The sequence below is a fragment of the Gallus gallus genome, chromosome 19 (genome assembly GCF_016699485.2).
Source record: "Gallus gallus isolate bGalGal1 chromosome 19, bGalGal1.mat.broiler.GRCg7b, whole genome shotgun sequence".
Lineage (NCBI taxonomy): Eukaryota > Metazoa > Chordata > Aves > Galliformes > Phasianidae > Gallus > Gallus gallus.
Genome location: NC_052550.1, coordinates 9,271,528 through 9,291,305, shown reverse-complemented (window position 1 = coordinate 9,291,305; position 19,778 = coordinate 9,271,528). Strand labels below are relative to the sequence as shown.

At 50.8% G+C, this 19,778-nt stretch overlaps 1 protein-coding gene across 14 annotated transcripts in view; it reads left to right on the top strand.

Moving 5' to 3' along the window:
- The window catches only part of MSI2 (musashi RNA binding protein 2), a 188,021-nt gene that overhangs the window by 153,171 nt on the left and 15,072 nt on the right, over positions 1–19,778 (top strand). For 5 of the 14 annotated variants that reach the window (XM_040650540.2, XM_040650541.2, XM_015296166.4 and 2 more), the window contains 2 exons: positions 9,621–9,644; positions 10,592–10,699. In XM_040650540.2, coding sequence (XP_040506474.1) covers positions 9,621–9,644; positions 10,592–10,699 — 132 coding nt within the window. Of the gene's footprint in view, positions 1–166; positions 1,571–9,620; positions 9,645–10,591; positions 10,700–11,956; positions 11,984–19,778 lie in introns of those variants that run through there. The other 9 variants (XM_046902748.1, XM_015296179.4, XM_025142044.3 and 6 more) reach the window with 4 other exon arrangements.

The window sequence follows — 19,778 nt, the reverse complement described above, 5'->3', positions numbered from 1 at the left end:
TTCTCCCATCGTTGTTCCTCCTCACGGCCTTTACAACTCAGCACGTAGCCTCTCTTTATTTATTTATTTTTTAAATCGCTCCCTTTCTGTCTCTTTTTTTTTTTTATTTCTGGGACTTATCTTTTCAGTTTAATCTATTAATTTCTGTTCTTATTTCACTTTGCAGACTATTTGCCGATTTCACAAGACATAATTTTTATCAACTAGTTCTTAAAGATGCATAACAAATTAATCGGGGTTTACTACAGTGCTAATGAGAGAGAGAGACAGACAAAGCCTGGGTGGTCCATGTTAATATCAGTGTCCACTGAGAAATTGCTGCTCTTGCTGGCTGGTTTGATTGACTGGACTTTTTACCTATTTTTATTTTTTTAAAGGCTCCATATCCTCACTGCTTTGAGTTCGCTTTTTGATCATTTTTTTTTAATTTTGTTATTTTTTCCCTCTGCTTTGTTATGAGTTTTTAATGCCCACTTGGAATGTAACTCACAGGGTTGGGGAGAGGGGCATTATGAAGGCATGACTTCTCACAAACTTCTTAGGCATAATTGTATGCAGGGAGCGAAAATGATGGTTGGGCCTCACAACTGGCCCCAGGAGATGCTGGCTCGTTGTGCAGCAGCACAAATCATAGCTGGAGCGGAGCGAGGCCACCGCTTCCTCTTACTGGGGTTCCAATGAATCAGGGTTGAATTATCCCCAAGGAGCACTTCTCACACTGCAGCACCTGCCCACGTCCCGTGCTGTGGCCGTGCTCGGGGCGGTTCTGCACGGGGCAGCCGCTGCCACGGGGTTGGGGTCGGTATCCTCTGCGTGGCCACCGCTGAACCACAGTGTCCCACCCCGCAGTGCCATCTCCCCAATGCCATCCCCCCGCCTCCTGCAGCAGGCGATGCTTCCACCTCCTCCTGCAATCGCTTTCACTTGCAGACTTTGCAAATTGCTTAAATTTGGGCGGGAGGGGCTTTCACTGTGCTGCCTTCAGCTGTGCTGCACCTCTCCATCTCCACCCGAGTGCCCAAACTGCAAACCTGTGATCTGCTGCTGTCCATTGGCTCCGCTTTAACGAGACCAGATTCTGCTGGTTTGGGTAGAAGACACACATGGTATCGTTTTTTAGTGTTTCTACCCACCTTACAAGTTTGTGAGAAGTAAGTTGCATGCTTACAGTAGAACTGTAATGCATTTTAATGTTTGTTAATCCACTGTTTAAAATGTCGGTGTCGAAGGCTCTGCGATACACGGCTGTGCTGTTCATTTCATTAAAGATGCTTGATGTAATGATTGGTTAGTTTCCTTTTTACTTTCCTGCAGGCAATAGCTTTTTTAATCTGTATGGCTTCTTATTATTTTGTTTGGGTTTTTTTTTTTGGTTTTTTTTTTTTTTGCTATGAATTGCTTTGCTTTTGTGAACTTGTCTTAGTGTGCATGATTTGCAAACATTTCAGCTGTTGTGAATTTTCTCATTTTTTGTAAATAGTCCATCTGTGCTTTTTTTTTTCTTTTTTTTATGACTTTTTTTCCTGTAAGTAACTGAGGTAGAAAATAATAATAAATTGTTTACAACGGATGTGCTGTGTTGCTGCTCTCTTAGCTTGCAGATTTAATATTTTGGTTTGGATGCACCAAATAACCAGTACCAATGACAGCTTAATAAAAGAATGACACCACCACCACTCCCAGCACGTGAGCCCCTGTTGGAAGAGCCTGCAGACGAATGGTTACGTATGAGGTGTGTTACAGCAAAACTAAAACAAAAGCAATGGCAGCGCACTCATGGCTGGGGGGAGGGCGGTGTCTGCCCGTAAAGTTGCAGCGTTCCCAGCGGTGACCGAGGTGGGTTTGAGCACCAGAACGTAGGTGTGGTAGAAACCCGTGCTGCACACCCTCCAGCCCTGGAGCAGGAGTCTGCTCCCGCTGTGTGGAAATGGAAGGGACGATGTGGGGACGTGTTGCTTTAGGGCCGTGCCGTGGCAGAAGGTCCCACGCCGGGACGGCAGCGTTGGCCCCGAGCGGTGGAGCGGTGCTGCAGAGTGCAGAGCTGCCATTGCTGTGGGTGTCACTGTGACCCTCTGCTGTCACTGCCCGGTGCTGGGGGATGTCAGAGCTGCTTAGAAGCCTTCAGCTCAGGAGTTTAAATTTCTTTGTAATTCTGGGTTTGTTTGCTTGTGCGCTTGTTTAAGCTTATTAAAGCCTTTATGTGTGGGAAGAAGTGGGAAAGCCAGATCTTATCACAGACTTCCCTGAGCTCCTGGAAGCACGCTTGCTCGTTAGTACTCCACAGTCTGTGAAGCCGGGAGCCTGGTTCTGGGTTGTGGTCCTGCAGTGCGTGGGAGCTGAGTCTGAATGGGGGCTTTTCATTATTAGGAGAATATTTAAAACCAAGCCAGCTCTGTGCTAATGTACAGAGTTTAATTTAGTTTCTTTCCTGACAGCAGTTGCACACTGCTCACTTGTCAGCAATTGATTCTGAGTAGGATGGTGTCCTTCCCTAGAAGTTATTTGTGATGCTCGCCTGGTAGGTGTGGTAGCTGCTTTCTGGGTCAAGGAAAGGAGCTGGTACCAGAGGCAAAGGTAATGACACACTTAAGGCTTCTTTTGTATTGTGTCTGAAAGAAAGGGCAACTTGCTTCCTTACCTCTTTCTGGTGCTTAGGACATTCAGCAGTGCTACAAAGCTGTGAGCTGGCTTTGCTCCTGCAGGTCTCTTGGTTCCCCACTCCTTTGTAAGTAATCTAAGAGAAATGCAGTGGGACTGGGAGGAAACAAGGATGTCCGTAGCTTCACCTGGTGCAGTGCTGGGTATGGCCTGGCCGGGTGGGGAGCGGGATGTTGGCTCAGCAGGGATGCAGAGCAGCTCCTCTCCAGGCACTGAGCTGTGGTTCTGCCCAGCTGCACTGGCTGAGCTCCATCTCCCAGCACAACATGCATGCTGCTGCTGGGATCCCGAGCTCCCTTCTCCTGTGCCCCAGCACCCAGCTCACTGCTCATGTGATGCGGAAGTTCTGAAAGCAGAGATGCTGCCTGCGTGTGGTTTTGTTGCCAGCAGGGAGTAATGAAGTTAGTGCTAAAGGAGTCTGCTCTCTAACACACTCTTATAAAGCACTGTTACACAAGTTGTAGACTTGTCTAACATTTAATAATGGGAGCGTGTTTGTCTAGACATGATAATTCAGTGATCAAACTTAACATTAAGGAAGACAGAAGTTACTGGCAGCTGCAGAATAGGAGACGGCAATGCAAAATACACTTGGAGTAGTCTGTTCAGTTAGTGAAGCCTTGCGACAGTGAACGGAGCTGGAACTGCTCTCACTCCTTTGTGTAACCTTTTCTTAACAGCTTAAAGTCTGCTGCCATCATCCCTGCCCTGCGTGCTTTTGTTCACCAAAAAAACACAACTGCATCTGCATGGCATCAAATGGTTCACAAAGTGCATTTGAGATCTGCTAGAATCACCTTAATTATCGCTCTTCAGAACTCTCAGTTCTGTCTCCATCAATGAAAACAATGGCCATGGACTTGACCTGGTCTAAAAATTAAGAGTTTAGGTTTCTCTGGTTGGCAGAGGACAGGCTGAGGAGTTCTTGGTGCAGCCGCATCCCGGCAGTGAGGAGCAGCTGAAAGGGCAGCTGACAAACTGAGAAGTGAATGTAGCGAAGCCCATGCGTTCCCAGCCAGAAGGTACGCCTTCAAGTTGTATTGATAGGAGTTTTGTTTCAATTAAGTGAAAAACGCTGCCTGGAGCTGTTGTCTGAGCCCAAGCAGAGCTTTGGCAGCTTTGCCTTTTAGGTATCTTTTGTTTATGAATTGTATTTCTTTGTGTTGCACAGAAGTGCTTTGTAGAAATGGGCACCTCCTATTTCCTCTGCCCTTTCAAGTGATATCCTGGTGTTGAGTTGGAGGGGAGGCCTTCAGAGGATCCACCGATCCCAGTCTGTGGTCTGCCTGCCAGCAGGGCACGAAGAGGGCTCTGTGCTGCGTGTGGCTGCTGGTAAGGTTTCCCCAAAGAGCTCCTCTGAAGGACCAAAGCGTGTCCTGTCCTTCCTTAGGTTTTTCCGTACTCAGTGACTGAGCAGGAGGAGCAGCCTGACTGCTGACCTTGGGAGCCTCTGCCCATTCCCAGCTGCTCACTGATCTGTGCAAGAGCTGAGCTGTAAATGTCCACAGCCACTGCCCTGGGAATGAGTGGTCCTAAGGGGACGAGGAGGACAGGAGGGAGCAAACATCCCAGCCTGCTGCTCCTGCGCGGCTGTGTGGTGAGCAGCGACCGGGGGATATAACGGGAGTTATTCACAACAGCTAAGAGTTGTAACTCAAGCAGAACATGTGGGACAAAGCAGATATCACCCCATGGCGAGAATGATGCAATCTGGAAATGCTGTTCTGCTGTGAGGAGTTCTGTGTGCCCCCACTGCACGGAGTGTGGCCGCTCGCCTGCGCAGACCTGCAGAGGCCAAAGGACTGATCCTCAGCCATAAGGCTGTTACAAATAGAGCGAGGGGCTGGAAAAGAATTCATAGAGATGATTCTCCATAAAGCAGGAAAACATTTCAATGTGAATGTTTTGTAGTGGCTTTCAGTGATGGGGTTCCACGCTTGTACTGAAGCCTTCAGTCGCCTCCTGCTGCTCCTCCTCCCGAAGCGGTGCACCGTCAGCACTGCAGCGCTGCTCTGAGGGCTTCAGGCTGAGCCTCACCGTCCTCTGCTCAGCCCGTTTTTGTGACGTGGGTCCTGAGCAGCACGGCAGCAGTTCCCCCAGCCCAGAGCTGCAGGGCTGTGTTGGCCACGTGGCTGTGGTGCGACGTCAGGAGCGGCTTTTGCTCCTGGGACCCCACACAGGGTGCAGAGCTGTCAGCCCTCTGCCGGCCTCATCCTCTGCTTAATCATCTCTCTGATGGAGCTGCCTCCCTTCTGCGCTGCTTCTTCCAGCTCCAGCTTCCAGGCCTGGGTTCTTCTTACACGTTTGTTCATAGCCTGGGCTCCGTCTTTTAATAAAACTTACCCAGATAGTTTAGATCATTCATAAAAATTTAAGCAAGCTGTTTAAACAAAATAGCTCATTTTCCATTCCATCTAAGCACTCAAACGAGGCTTTAAGCAAATCGGTGCCGCTTTGCTGAACTTTAAATACATACCATGATGCTCTTCCCTCCACCCTGCCCTATGCAGTAGCAGCAGGTGATGATTCAGTGCTGCTGGGCCGGGGCACGGGGAGCCCGCAGGCATTGCCCCCTGCTGCCAGTGCTCCTCTTCCACAGGCCTTGTTTATTAGACGTCGATGGTAAGCGTTTGGCTCCGGGCTTTGAAATGAGAAATGCTTTCAGTGGGGCAATCAGCTTAGTACTAAAGAGAATTACTTGCTTTTAGGAAGCGATTTAGTCGAGATTCTCTTTCATGCACATCAGCTGCTTTCACCTGAAGCTCATAATTCCCTGTGTTTTATCAGGTAGGAAATTAGGGAGGATTATGTACCGAGTTGGAGCATTGGGTGGTGGGAGGTGCAGTGTTTGTAGGGCACAGATGAGGAGCAGAGTGGATGCCTTAAGGAGAGTAAATAGGCCAAGGCAGCTAGCGGCCCTTGCTTCGGTGTGGGGGGTTTTCTTTTTTTGTGTTTTGTTTTTCTACTTTACCGAGAATGAGCCGTTTGCCTTTGAGAACTTTCCCTGTTTTCTGCACGGTGAAATAACTGCGGAAGGGTTATTGCACTCGAAATGACACAGAACGATAATTTGGAGACAAACAAGGCTTTGTCTCAGTGATGCGTAAAGTAATTACTGGGCAAAAGTGCATCATTCTCATTTTAAAAAACCGTGGCCTGAGAGTGGTAAACAGCTGAAGAATGGGTCGTTCACTGTACATAAAGCGCGAGTGCCAAATTTTGGATTAACTATATTTGGATTTTATTGTTCTGTTGAAATTCCAGAGCAGAAATATTTGCTCATAAGAACGCCCATCTGCGGGCACACATCCGGTGCGGCGGGCGTTCCGAGTCTGACGCTGAGCGTTTCCCCACCAAACCTCGCGACGCGTCGCACATTTCAAGCAGCAGACGACTGTGCCTTGAATAACAGTGGGCTGCTAATGAGGTTTCCATTATGCATGATGTGCTGAATCTGAAGTTCGCTAATTTTCTGACCTGCTGAAATAGATTTTAATAAGCTTGATGTACCACGGCATATAAAGACAAAGGGAAACACTTAATGGGGCTGTCAGGATAACTCTGGGCAGGTCTGGGGACGCTTAAAGCGTTAGTGGGGTTGGTGGGAAGCCTGGGCAGCAGACTGCGTGCCCGTGAGTGCTGCCCAGTGCTGCGCTGCTGCGGGCGGTGGGAGAGCTTTGTGGGGTCTGCAGTCAAATCTGGGAGAGTTAATTGCTCCTAAAGCACGACAGCGGGCTGCGAGTGGTCGGGTGCTGTCATCTTTCAGTGAGCCCAGGCGGAGTTTGGTTTCTCTAGGTATGTTCCTCCAGTGGTGGGCAGTTGGTTGTTCATCTAAAGCTTGACATGGCAGCTGCGTTTCCTTTCTCATTTTTGTTCCTTGTAGAAAAGGAGGGGGGGAGACGGAGGGCTGAAAGATGAAAGTTTTGAGCATAAAGGGATTGTCTTGGGATGGAGCTTTCCCTCATGTGTGCTCACCATTGAAGGCTGCATTTGTGTCGGGTAAATTGGACCCACGCCTGCCTGCCTCCCAAAAAAGGCAGCGGGCTCTTCTGCTTCATGGTTGTGAGTCTGATACTTTTGAAATGAAGCCTAAAGATCCGACAAAGAGGATAACACTGCCTAATGGAAAGAATAATGCGGGCGAGAACCCATCTGAAATGACAGCTGTGAGCCTCGCGCCGCTCTCCTGCGCTGATCAAAGCCGCTGGTAACGCTGTGCGAAAGGAGGGCACCGTTTCCCCCTCTCCTGCCCCATCTGCAGACATTTCTGCTTTGGCGACGTGGTGCTTCTTTCCCTGGGAGGTCAGTGGAGCTCCCAGCACACATCACGGGGTCTGTTGTGACAGGCCAAGGGGCCGTACTACAGGAGGGGAGATTCCGCTTGGATGTAAGGAAGAAGTTCTTTACAGCAGGGGGGGCACAGCCTGCCCAGAGAGGTGTGGCTGCCCCGTCCCTGCAGACAGCCAGGGTGAGGGGATGGGGGCCCTGGTGGAGCTGTGGGTGTCCCCGTGCGTTGCTGGGCAGTGGGACCCGATGGCCTTCAGAGGTCCCTTCCAACTCCAACCGTTCTGTGATTCTGTACTAATTCTGGTGGTTTTTCTGAAGTCCGGTGCTGAGGCCTCACGCGCTTATTGCTAAACTCTTGCCGTGCAGCCTCGTGTACCCACGTGCTTTAGCCAGTAGGAAGCAGAGGAAATGGTTTGCATAGCATTTATTGATAGAAAAAGGGATATCTTGATCTTGGTGACTTTTCAGGGATGTGGTTGCTCTTGTCTGGGTGTTCCTACAGTGCAGCATCACGTCTCCTTCAGGGCCAATTGGGACGTGGCCCAAAGCAGTCGCTGGTTGCCCCATCAGCCACGTGCTGCCCACTGAGCTCCTGTCCCGCTGCCAGCCTGCTGCTCCCTGTCTTGTGTCTGTGCTGGAGAAAGCACTGATGTGGAGATGGCCACTGCCTTGAGCTGTGACTGTGGGGTAGAGCTTCTGGAAACAGACGTGTGTGTGCCCCATCGTGTGGGGCTGCTTCGGTATTTATAGGGAAACCGCTGGTGCGGGAAGTGGAAAAATGTATCTGTGAAAAATTGAACTCCAAACACTGGCTTTGGCTCATTCTGAGCAATAAGAGAGCATGAAATTGCTGTGAATCCTCAGGGCTTTCCTGGTCAGTGTGCAAGCCCATGGAAAACATTTATTGTAAAATACCTTCTAATTGCAGTGCCTGAAGTGGGCACTTTGGGCCTTTTGAACAGCTTTGCTATCTTGTTTTCTGTAGGCAATTATATGCAGAGGACTCATGAAGGAGGGCAGGGATCTTTTCTGCAAGACCTGGAGCCCCTCACACAAACGTGATAATGAGAAGATCTCTCCTTCCACCCCTTTCCATTTCCCGTGGAGCTTCAGAGCTGCCGGGGAGCAGCGTGTGGGGAGGTGCATGGGTACTCGAGATGGGCCAAACTCAGGCCCAGGGGAAGGGGCTGCGGCTGCTGGGAACGGGAGGACATCCTCACCCCGAGGTGCTGGTGGGACCTGGGGGAGGCTCTGCGACAGCGGGGGTCCTTTGGGGCACAGAAACCAGCACAGTGGTTCCCTCTCCCAAATACCTTTCCCCGAGTGGCTTTGCTCCTTGTGCTTCGTTTTATACCGTCTATGAAATGGAGATGGTGTCACTGCCGAGAGACGGGGGGACAAAGAGCTCCGTAAGAACAAGAAGTGGGTTGGCTCCGTTCTTAGACAGCACGCAGCATTAATGTGCTCAGCAGTGTGATGAGTGGGAAATTTGTTTTCAGCTGAAGGAGCTGATTAATGCAGCGCCTGGCAAACGTAATTTCAGCGTGTGGGACTGATTACTTTCAACATGTTGGATTGATTTAGGGATCCTCCAGTGATGGAGCCCGTCTGTGTGTGTTGGTAAGCGGGTTTTTGCCGATACGGATGATGAGTCTCTGCTCCCATCTCCCACCTGTGCAGCCCCACACAGCCGTCCCGGCCGGCGTGAGCAGCCCCGTTGCATGGAGCTGTGGTGTGCCTCTGGTGCCGAGGCTTTCATCTCACAGTCAGAACAGCTTTCTTTCAGGGAGGAGGGATTAATTTTTCACACATCTGTCCGCATTGAGCTCTGGATCGCAATAATAGATGCTTTGTTCAGGCTCTTTCTGTGGAGAGCCTTCTCCACCCTTGTTATTTCATTCTCCTTTTGCATGGCAAAACTTTTTGTCCTGCATTTCAGATAGATGCTGAGAGTCCCTGGCAGCTGAACAAGAGAAACAAACTTCACAGCCCTGTTCTTTATGCTGCTTTCGGGAGATGCGTGGTGATTTGAAGGGTATTAGATTGGTTTTGGCAGAGGCATTTGATTCCCTGGGAAATCCACAGCTCCTCTGATTCCCTACGGATGGTTTAGAGCCCCCAAGTGACGGGTTTGCTGGTGGGAAGCTGGTCCTGAGCATGGCAGGGGGGTGTGGTGGGCTGCTAGGATGAGGTAGCAGGACGTGCTCTGTGGCGGGGGGTGGAGGGGGGGGAGGCTGTGAGCACTGCTCTGTCCCACGCGCTCCCAGCTCAGCATTCAGCCTGAGCATGGCTCTGCACAAAAACAGCCCCAGAGCAATGCACTCGTCCTACAGGTGTGTTCCCTTTTGGCTAATGCTGGTTTGACTCTCTAACACCGAAGTCTTCTTGCTCCAGGCTACTGTGACTCCTCTGCCATGTGCTGGGGGGAGCTGAGCGGGGTTCCCCGGCAGGAATGAATTTAGCACTCTGGTGTTTGGTTATAGCATCCCCTGATGTGAACGTGCCTCCCCCTGTATCCTGCTCCTCAGAGATCATACATCAACGTAATGAACGGATCCCATAAGTGTTAAGTAGCAGGGTTTGCTGTGCTGTACGTGGGCTCTGTGCGCAGGGAGCAGCTGCCTGGGGTACCTCTGCATATACATTTACCTAGACTTTCTCTTTTCCCCCAACAGCCCTATTACCATATTTAAATGCAAGTATGTCTGTTTTTTAATCAATGTTTTAAGTAGCCTTAAGTGACCCTAGCCTAGCTGCTCTCTGCTCGTGCCCTTGGTAGACTCCCCATAGCTAGGGTGGTAGTAGTAGCAGGCTCATAGTCGGCAGGTTTCTCTGGCTCTCGCTCTCTCCGTCTCTCAGCTTGCTGTTCTCTTCTCTGTTGTCTCAGTTGTTTTACTGTGGTTCTTCAGCACCGCAAAGCAGCTGTGGTCCCAAGTCCCAGAGCTGCTGAGGGCAGTGCTGAGGCAGAGGCTGCCCCAGCGGCTGTCCTGGCTGACAGCAGGAGCTCCCAGGGACCAGGAGCGCTGCGAGTGCTTTGCTGACGTGGCGGCTCAGGGTACTGGGGGTTCCTGTTGGTTGCCTGGACCTTGCCATTGCCCTCTTAAAATACGTATTGAAAGTCAAAGCCTCTGGCAGATCTTTTAATATTAAGTAAGTAAAGAAACCGAATCTGAAATCTTGCTGGCAGCGGTTCATTCATCTGCAGCCCCCCTGTAGCAGGGTGTGTGTCTTCGAGCTCCTTGATCTGCGGCTGTTTTGCTTTCAAAAGCTTTTTTCTTTCTTTCTTTTTTAAATTACATTCCAGTTGAGTTTTTTTTCTGCTTGATCCCAGCAAATCTGTGATCTTGACACGAGACCCTTCCCCCGTTTTCCATTACTGCTCTGTCTGTAGATCGGCACGTTATTATCACTTGCAAATAAGCAGGGACCGAAATGCGGCCGTCGCTGTGTGCACGGGCCGACCCTGCCTGCTGGAGGGGACGTCGGCTGTGGGCTGCAGGCGGCCCTGCGAGGTCAGCCCCGGCACCTCACCTCCCGCAGCGCCGTGCCCAGGACCCGTGTGCCAGCACTGCCCTGGGAGAGCCCCGCAGAGACGCGCGGTGCCGCCGGCTTCTTTCTTCACCCTTCTCCTTTTCTCCACGGCCAGGTTTTCCGGCAGCAGCCTACGGACCAGTAGCAGCGGCAGCCGTGGCGGCAGCAAGAGGATCAGGTAGGGGGGCCCGTGGAAGAGCAAACCCTCAGAGTGCAGGGTCAGGTAAAAGCTCTGTCGGTATTCTGTGTGGCTGCAGCTCTCCATCATTTCTCTGATTTTCCTCACGCTTATCCTGGGGATCTGAAACCAATCGATCAAAAAGACAAATAAAAAAATAAGTAAACCCCAACCCCAAACTACAAGCAGAGGCCACGGGCCTGGAGCACCTTGCAGGAGATTGGCGTCAGAACTGCCAAAGCCAGGGTAGATATTCTGATTTGCTTCTTTATTTATTCCTTTGTTACGTTGGTTTCTTTGGTTTAAATTCGAGATTATAAAGGACACAACAAAAGAAAAGGAAAAAAAAAAAGTGGTTTTGTGAAAGAAAGTTTTCGTTTCCCATGAAGGTGGGTGCCGGGGCTGTGTGACAGTGCGGGCTCTGCTGCCGCGGCGCCGTGGGTCGGTCCCACACCGATGGCCACATGCCATTCCCTGCAGCACTCCGGCCGCTTCTCATGGAAACGCCAAAGCTTTTCTTCCTGTCCTTCCGAACACTTCTGTTTTTTTCCCCTTAAGGGAAATAAATCAATCATTGCCAATTACCGTTATTACTTTGGGCTTTAAATTCAGATAAACGTGCAAATTAGCGCTTTGCTGAGGTCATGGAGCGTTCAGTGCACTCATGAGCGAGCTGCTGGTTGGGCAGCCCGGCCCCCGGCCTGTCCCCATCCCACGGGGGCCATGGGGTGCACGAGGCCGCAGGGCCGGGCTGGGGGCAGCGCTGGGCACGGCCTCCCCGGCGCAGGGCCCGCTCCATGGGTCGGCCGCTTGGCGCTGTGCCGGGCGGAGGCCGCGGCGTTGCAGGCCGCTCCCAGCTCACCCATGACGCAGTCCTGACGTGGGGGTTTCTCGGTGACTTTCCTGGGGTGCCGGTGGGTGAACCGGGCTCTTCCAGGAAAGAACCGACCAAACCACTACGTACCGGGTCAGGAGGAGGGCACGGGCCCTGATGTGTGAGCCTGATGCCATGGAGGCCAAAGCAAGACACCAGGAGAACTCCGTTCCATGCAAACTGGCACTGCTTGCAGGCTACAAAGGATTATCTGTACCAGTTCCATTTTGTGGCATGTAGAGAGCGCCTAAGGGGTGACTTGCCAGACTGGTTGTGGGGATCCCAATCTCCCTGCTCCTCCCACTGCCCCGTAACCGAGGGAAACAAAAGCTAAAAAATAAAAGGGAAAAAAAGGGAATGATTTTGCATATGATTTCAGGAAAACAGACTTCATTGTTTCTGCCTTTTCCTCATGTTTTGCCCTTCAGGTTTTGTTTTACGTACAAACAGACCTGGTGAGTTGCCCCTTAGCAAGGCACAGAGGGTTTGGCTGGATTAACGTTGCTTCCCTGATAATTACTATTTTTTTAATCGGAGTGCTTTTGGTGCCCATTACAACTGAACTGAGCATTGATCAATTCTGTGCCTGAAAATCATTTGTCTTTAATTTGAGTGTTTTTTGGTTTTTCTTCTGTTGGGTCTTCTGTTTTGTTTTGTTTTTTCGTTTTTTATTTGAACTTGCAATACAAAACTAAATCTAACCCAAAATTAACAACACCCTTTCTGGCAAGTTTAAAGAGCAGTATGGTGTTTGGAAATGTCTTTCAAGCCTCAAAATTGCCCGAGTGCACAAAAATGGCAAAACCCCAAAACCGAATCGCAAGAGCTCCCCCAGCCCTGAGACCTGCAGGAGGGAGGTGGGTCTGTCACAGCCGTGGGGCACAGCCAGCCCTGCTCTGGGCACAGCGTGTGTCACGCAGTCATCTCCATGCACAGACAGCTTTCGGAAGGGACATCCTCACTTCCATCCAGCCATGGTAGTGAATTGTATCCAGGAGCAGTAGAGTGCCATCAATCTTGTGATACAGTGTATAAGCCCAATTCATTACAAGAAAAATGGTTGGGGATTTTCTTTTCTGTTGGATTTTTCTTTTTCCCTTTGTAAATTTGCACAGCCCTCCTTCACACATGTCCCAGCCCAAAGCCCAGCGCGCGGTGCCGTTGCTGCTGCCCTGCCCCATGGCTGCTGCCCCTCCACAGCAACCCCGGCAGCACGCCCTGGCTCAGCCTCGTGGTCTCCCGAGGAGACTGCAGCCTTCTCATTTCCAATCCCCCTTAGCTCTGCTGTGCAGACACTGCTGACCTCACTGCTCCTGGCTGGCGACCCTTTGTCCTCGGCGGCACCCAGTGCGATGTTGGGCGGCAGGGCAGTTACCTGTGCAGGAGCTCTCCACTGTTCACTTCCCTCTCCCCCTCTTTTTCTTTAGTGAGGATGCAGCCACCAGTTTGCCTTGCTAAGTCAGACAGGTTCTCTTTTCTGTCACAGCAGCTGTGTCCTGCACTCAGCATAAAGGGATGTTCCTCTGCACATGCTCAATGTCAGCCCTAAACCCCATTCTTGACCTGGCTGCATCCCCACAAGGAGGTGATGGCTGAGGGCTCTCTGTCTCCGTTCCCATGGTTGGGCCGTTCCCATGGTTGGATCCCTCGGCTGCTTTTGACAACCTCATCCCTTTTTTATTTTTGTTTTTACTGGGACCTGAATTGGGACCTGAGCCATAGAAAATGAGCAAACGTGAAAGTCTGAGTGCTGCAAACTCCTCCTAGACAACTTCACTATCAATGTCATGTTTCCTTTAACTCCACCTGACATTTTTCGCGTGTAAAACATTTTTGTCTCGTAAACACATTTTTTAAAGTAAAACCATTGGGGGGACATTTTTATCTTACATTTGACATGGGGGGGGATTAATTTGGAAGGAAAGCGAGCCAGCGAAAAATTGGCAGGAGAGGGTTTCAGTGCCTTCCCTTTTGGTTCATTGACAAGTCTGAGATTTTCCCAGTTTCCAGCCCGTTGCCACCAGCCCTTCCTCCCTGCTGTCCGGAAACCAGAGCACTAACTAAGGCCACAGGCTCAGCCTGACCCGCTGCTCGGCAGCCAGTGCCCAGATGAGCCGTGGCGCTCCGCCGGCAGCAGGACGGCTCCCAGCACGGCTGCTCCTCGGGCGCTGCCCCGGCTTTGAGCCCCGCGCCCCAACAACCCCTTACTGTACTTTATACTTGCCAGTATAACGAATCTAGTAACGCAAGCTACTGACCTTGATGGTGAGTGTGAGCAGTTATGTTTTGTTGTTTTCTCTCTTGCTTGGTTGGGGCTGCTGTGAGAGAGGGTGTCTCTGAGGCATACTTTCCGGCCTCTCTTACACTCGGACGTGCACACCTCCTCTCAAACACTCTTCTGAGCGCTCTCAGCGGGAAGGTTTGTCCACACCTATTAATCCTCTCTCAGTGTCCAGCTTCTTGTTAGTAGCAGCTGGTTGCATGTTTTTTGCTTGTTCAGACGAAACGGTTCAAGAAACGACTCATATCAACTCTTGAGAAATGTCTCTATTTTTTTGTACACTTTCTTTCTTTTGATGTTTTTATTAATTTCCCTTACTTAAAAAACAAAACACCTGTCGTCCCGTAAAACATTTCACATCTCCCCTTGCCTGTTCTTAGAGTGTATGTATCTGTGGGACTGAACTAAATGCATGCACTGTAGTAGTCGTACTGGTAGCAGTAGATGTAGTTGTAGAACATGCATTGTTGAGTTGATATTATAGGTGCCATCAATGTGAAATAGCGCGGCAGTTAAAAGCATAGCCTTGGTCTGACTGAGAGCGTAGGGCTATTAATAAAGCAGAGAGCTGCTAAAGGCTTGGATCCATAGTACCGCATTTGTTAAATCCCATTATCTGCGAGTTTAAATTGAACACAGCTGTAGGCAACCTACACCCTTCTGTACAAGAACCCGCACATGCTGTTACGTTGATAGTAAATTTGCCATATTTTTTCAAATTAAACCCCCTAGGAATTTAAATGCTGAGCATAACAATGTTCTCTAATTTTTATTTTATATTAAAAAGATATTTTAAAAATCATTTTACAATCATGGTTTCTCCATCAGCCTGTTACTCGTCCATATTAGCCCATAGAATCATTCGTTAGCAGTTGTAGACCAGATGTGCTGAATGCAAATCACTCCATTTGGGTGTCTAAATAATACCATGTGTGCGAAGCAGCTTCCCGCAGACTGTCCCAAGACATAAAGCAATTGTTTTTAGGTCATAAACCTTAAATCTTGTTATGCAACAGAGACTCTGAGCTAGCAGTGGTTTGTATTCATTGCCATGTCACCAAGCTTAAGGGAGCATTTGTAAATGAAGATGTAACGTTCCATGAATATTGGCATTAGGAGCTCGAGATGAGTTCATCATCTTTGCCATCGAGCGGCGGTGCTTCTGGTGCCCAGGTGTGTGTGCTGGGCTTCAGGAAGTCCTTCCCAAACGGAGCTGTAGTCCATAGGTTTAGCAGGCAGCAGGTGAGATCCCAGTGGAGGCTTTGTTTCTCTGTTTCGTTGGTTGGTTGTCACCCTGCTGGGAGCAGCCGGGATATGCAAGGTGTGAGCGTGCGCTCCCTGCTTCCTCCTCCTCCTCCTTCTCCTCCTGCAAAGGCGCTGTGCTGAGCACCACGGTGCTGCTCCAAAGGGGGCTCTGGGTTCAGCAGTGCTGCCAGGGGGAATAAGGTTTTCCAAGTGGGCTTTCAAAGTGCAGTTAAGAATTTGCATCTGCTCCTTACCTCTAACAGAGCATAAAGTAAATCAGCCTAACCACAGCTTGGATGGAGCTGGCCCAGTGGCAGCCTGTGTGGGGCAGTCGGAGCCGCCCGTATCGCTTCCCTGATTGCTGCCGAGGAGCCGAGGTACTCGTGTATCAAGAGGGAGAATTATGTCCCCTTTTGATCTCGATCTGCCAAGGAGACGGGGGACCCACTGTTTAATGCACGAGGCGTATGATGTAGTGAGGAGTGTATCTGAAAGTTAGCAGAGCGACAAATTGCATGGGGCTTAGGAATCCTTGTCTTACACTTAAGGAAGGTGCTCTAAAAATGTAATCTCGCCATTAGGCGCCCATAGTGTTGGCAAATTGCAGCCATAAAGAGCGAGAGCACGGCTGGGCTGTGCAGGGGGAGTGACACCGGCACGGAGCTGAGCAGGGATGCGCTGCAGAGATGTGGCAATGAGGGATTTATGCGGCCTGCGGAGAGGGCTCCCTGCGGCACGGCCACTCAGATGGAACCGCTCCCCTCCTTTTATTTTGCTATATAAAAGTACATAAAATTTAATCCAAGCTATGTAATCTCAAAAGCCAGAACCTGACAAGTGGACCACTTGGGAGCAGCAAGCAGGCTGAAATTTCTCACTCCCCTGGAACAGCCCGTAATTATGTGACAGAGGCTGGCAACCGGAGCTCTGCACGGCTGGAGCTTCAAAAAATTAATGGCTGCATCAGATGTTATCTTCTGCTTATCTTCCTAGCAGGGGCGGGCGGTGCAGGCGGTCAGCAGGGAGGGGTGGGATGGAGAACCTCACTTCATGCACTCGTAGTGGGGGAACACAAAGGCCAGTGTCTGAAAGGAGGTTGTAGGGAGCTGGGGGTCAGCCCCTGCTCCAGGTAATGGGTAGAATGAGAGGTGATGGCCTCACGTTGTGCCGGGAAGGGTCAGGTTGGGGTGTGAGGAACAATTTCTTCTCCAAAATGGTGGTCAGGTGCTGGCACAGGGAGTGGGGGGGGTCACCGCCCCTCCGGATGACCCAGATCCGTGGGGATGTGGAGCTGACAGACGTGGTCATTGTGCACAGTGGGATGGATGGGGGTCAGACTTAGTGATCTTGGAGGTGTTCTACAACCTTAATGATTCTGTGACTCTGTGCATCTATGTTTTGTGTCAGCTGGGAGGTCCTGTGCTGATCCAGGCTGGTTCCAGCCCCAAAGGGGTTCTCTCCTCGGGCTACACATGAGCCCCGCTCATCGGCTGAGCTCCCTCCAGGGCCGTGTAGGAAGTTTGGCAGATTTAAAGCCATTTAGTGCTGCTGTGATCAGGCCTCGACCACAGCAGCGGTCGCTCTGCACAGGGCTCCTGGCTGAGGTCTGTTGTGGTTTAAATACATCAGCCTTAATCAATAATTCCGTAATAGAAAACCTTGCGCTCTTGATAAATCGTCTCCTGTGCAATTAGTGACCACCTCTGAAGTGCAGACTTAAGTATGGTGTAAGTTAATCTTTCATGAATTTAGCAGCTAACTTTTAATAGTCTTTTCAATCAGGAGAATTATTTTCAATGAGGAAATCGCTCGGATTTCCAAACCCATCAGAGCCCCCACTGCCTCCAGGCACACGGAGCCGATGCCCCGCAGCCATGGGGCAGACGCCTCGAGCACCGTCAGCTCCGGGTGCATCGGGTCTTCTCTGGGCACAGCGGGCTGTGCCCCCTTAGTGGCACAACTCTGAGTGTGACATAGCGCACATTTTACAGACCCGCTGCTGTATTTGCGTGCTGATTCTCACCCTAAGTGCTTTAGAAGTAAATATGTAATTACTGTGTTGTTGGGTTGTTGTTTTCCTGCTTTTGAAGAAAGAAAAGTGAAAAAGCAGCAGCGCCGTTTTTCCTTGCAGCGAGTGGTAGCGTGTGTCTGGCTCAGGATTAGCACGAGGAGCACGGTGGATTGGGAATTGCAGGAGAATGCAGAGTTGGTCTTCGGGTACATAAAGCTGAGCTCCTTAAAACAGACTCGTTCAGACAGCTGGGGCTGTTCAGAGGCGTCTCCTGGCGGTCAGAGCCCGGCGCTGTGTGCAGGGGGACCTCCAGGTGCCCGCGGGGAGGTGGGTGCCCCGGGCTGTGGATGCTGTCCCCGCACATCGGCGGTGCCGTACAGCCCCACGTTGTTGTGATTTTCCTCCTGTATTGTCTGTTATTGTACAGAAGGCTTCGATTTAAAATTAACAGGAGTGATAGCCAGTTAATGCGTTACAGTGGGAGGCCAGAGTTTCTGTTGCTATGGCAATGGAGTTCGGCTCATTTGTTTTGTAGATGAGTAATTACTACGCAATTAGAGTGGGCTAAAAATAAAGGGGCCTTTTGTTCCCTGTTACTCATTAATATTAATAAAAGACCTGTCCAGGCCGTGGTAAACAATTAATGCAGATGTGGTTGCCCATGGTAAAAGTAGCAACAGATTTCACGTTACCCGGCGAGAGGTGAAAGCGGCTGCTCTGCTTAGTTTGGCTCTTGTTCATCTTATATAGAAAAATGACTGGGGGAGGCCTGCTCTGCACAGGGTCACACAGCCCAGCCTGCCGGGCGCTCGGTGCTGAGAGCTGCAGCCTCGTGTGTGCACAGGGCAGTGCAGGCACTGCTGCTGGAATGGCAGCCGGCTGTGCCCAGCACCAAAAGAGAGCAAGAGGAGATGGTCCCAAGCGCTTTGTGTGAAGCATGCTAGCACTGGAACACAGCAGATTTCAAATGGGCTGTAACACCAGCTGAATGGACAGGGAAGGCTGCTGGTCGGGCACTGACGCGGCTGCACAGTGAGCAGGTGGGTCCCTATCCTTGGAGGTGTTCCAGAGCTGTAGCAGTGTGGCACTTGGGGATGTGCCTAGTGGGCATGGGAGGGGGAGGGGGGGTTGGCCTTGGGGATCTTGGAGGTCTTCTGAAACCTTAACAGCTGTGAGTGGTGAGTTGGTGGTTGGACTGGATGATCTTCTCCAGCCTTACTGCTTCTATGACTCTCATTTGCTGAAGGTGGCAGACAGGACAGCCATTACCTCTCACATTTACTTGCTGGCCTCCATGTAGGTGGGGGGACGCGGCTGTAGCCCCCATTGCTCAGCACCTGCAGTGCTGTACGGAAACACCACCTGTGAGGGGCAGCAGCACAGCCCAAAATGCCCGTGTGGTGGTTGGGGGATTGCAGAAAAATGGAAACCACCTCCCTCCTGAAGCGTTTAACTAATGGAGGGAAACGTAGCACAGCCTTTGTAAGGTTGACATTTGTTTGTTGTTAAGGATCTAATTAGAAACATGAGAGGGAGCTGAATGGCTGCTTGCTCGGCTAATTAGCGACATGCACGAAGACCACTTTGAACTTCAAGGACACAAAGCTATTAGCGCTTACATCAAAAATGGATTAAACTTCTGTGCTTTTATAATGATTAAAGATGAGCCGCTCGAGAGGAAATCCTTTTGTGGGGCTGTGACAAGCGCCGGCTCCCTGATTGCAGCTCCTACAAGTGGAGCTTTGTGTGGCCTCCATGTCGCGCTCGGTGCGCGTGGCACCGCCAACCTGCAGGACAGAGAGTGTGATTAGGCAATAAATATTGATTGCTCACAAAAACAGTACAGCCAGGCTGGAAAGTGCAGGACTTAGGAAAGCTGCACTTGAGTACATGGAATGTTGTGCCTTTTTTTTTGTTGTTTGTGTGTTCGCAAATCAATGCACTGCTTCCAGACGTGGCTGATGCTTTGGGGGAGCCAAGTGCGGCCTTCAGCAGGAGCAGGTGCTGCTCGCATGCTTGCAGGGTGCACCGAAGGACAGGGGTTGGTTTTTAAGCGTTTGCTCCATTTGAGTTTCTGGAGGCAGGAGCAGTTCCATAGGATCACAATTGTCACCATCACACCGGCACGTCTGGCGTGGTGCATAACAGCTGGGATTGCTGCTAGGTGCAGGCCTGGAGGTGTGAATAAGGAGGGGTCAGGCGCTGCCCCATCCCTGCTCAGTTCCAGCTGTAATTGCAGTGCTCGGGAAGCTGCTCACCCCCCGCTGCTTTCTGTCGGTATCCTGGCGATAGTTCGATGTGCGAAGCCATTTCCGAAAGGGCTGCAGAGACAGAACAACCTTTTAAAGTGTGACTGCAGATAGAAAATATGGTACAAATAGTGTCTTGTTAGGGCAGATAGCAGCTCACGGCCCTATCGGCCCTATCACCACCAATTTGCTGATGAGCCCTCTGGTTGTTCTGCAGTTTGTCCCTGCAGGCAGGGGGGCTGCCTAGCCCTCCCTGGGGCTGTGCTGGGTCTCCGCAGGCAGCACTGACCTGGCTGTCCAGGGAAGAATGCCTCCAGCTGTCAGCACTGACAGAGGATCTGCCTGCCCTGGGGCTTACCAAGAGGGTTTGCTCTTCAGGTCTGCTTGGAAGGAGCACAAGCGAAGCACAGCCCTGCAGAGCTCTGCACAGCACTGTGCTGAGCAGTGCCTCTAATTGTAGTGCT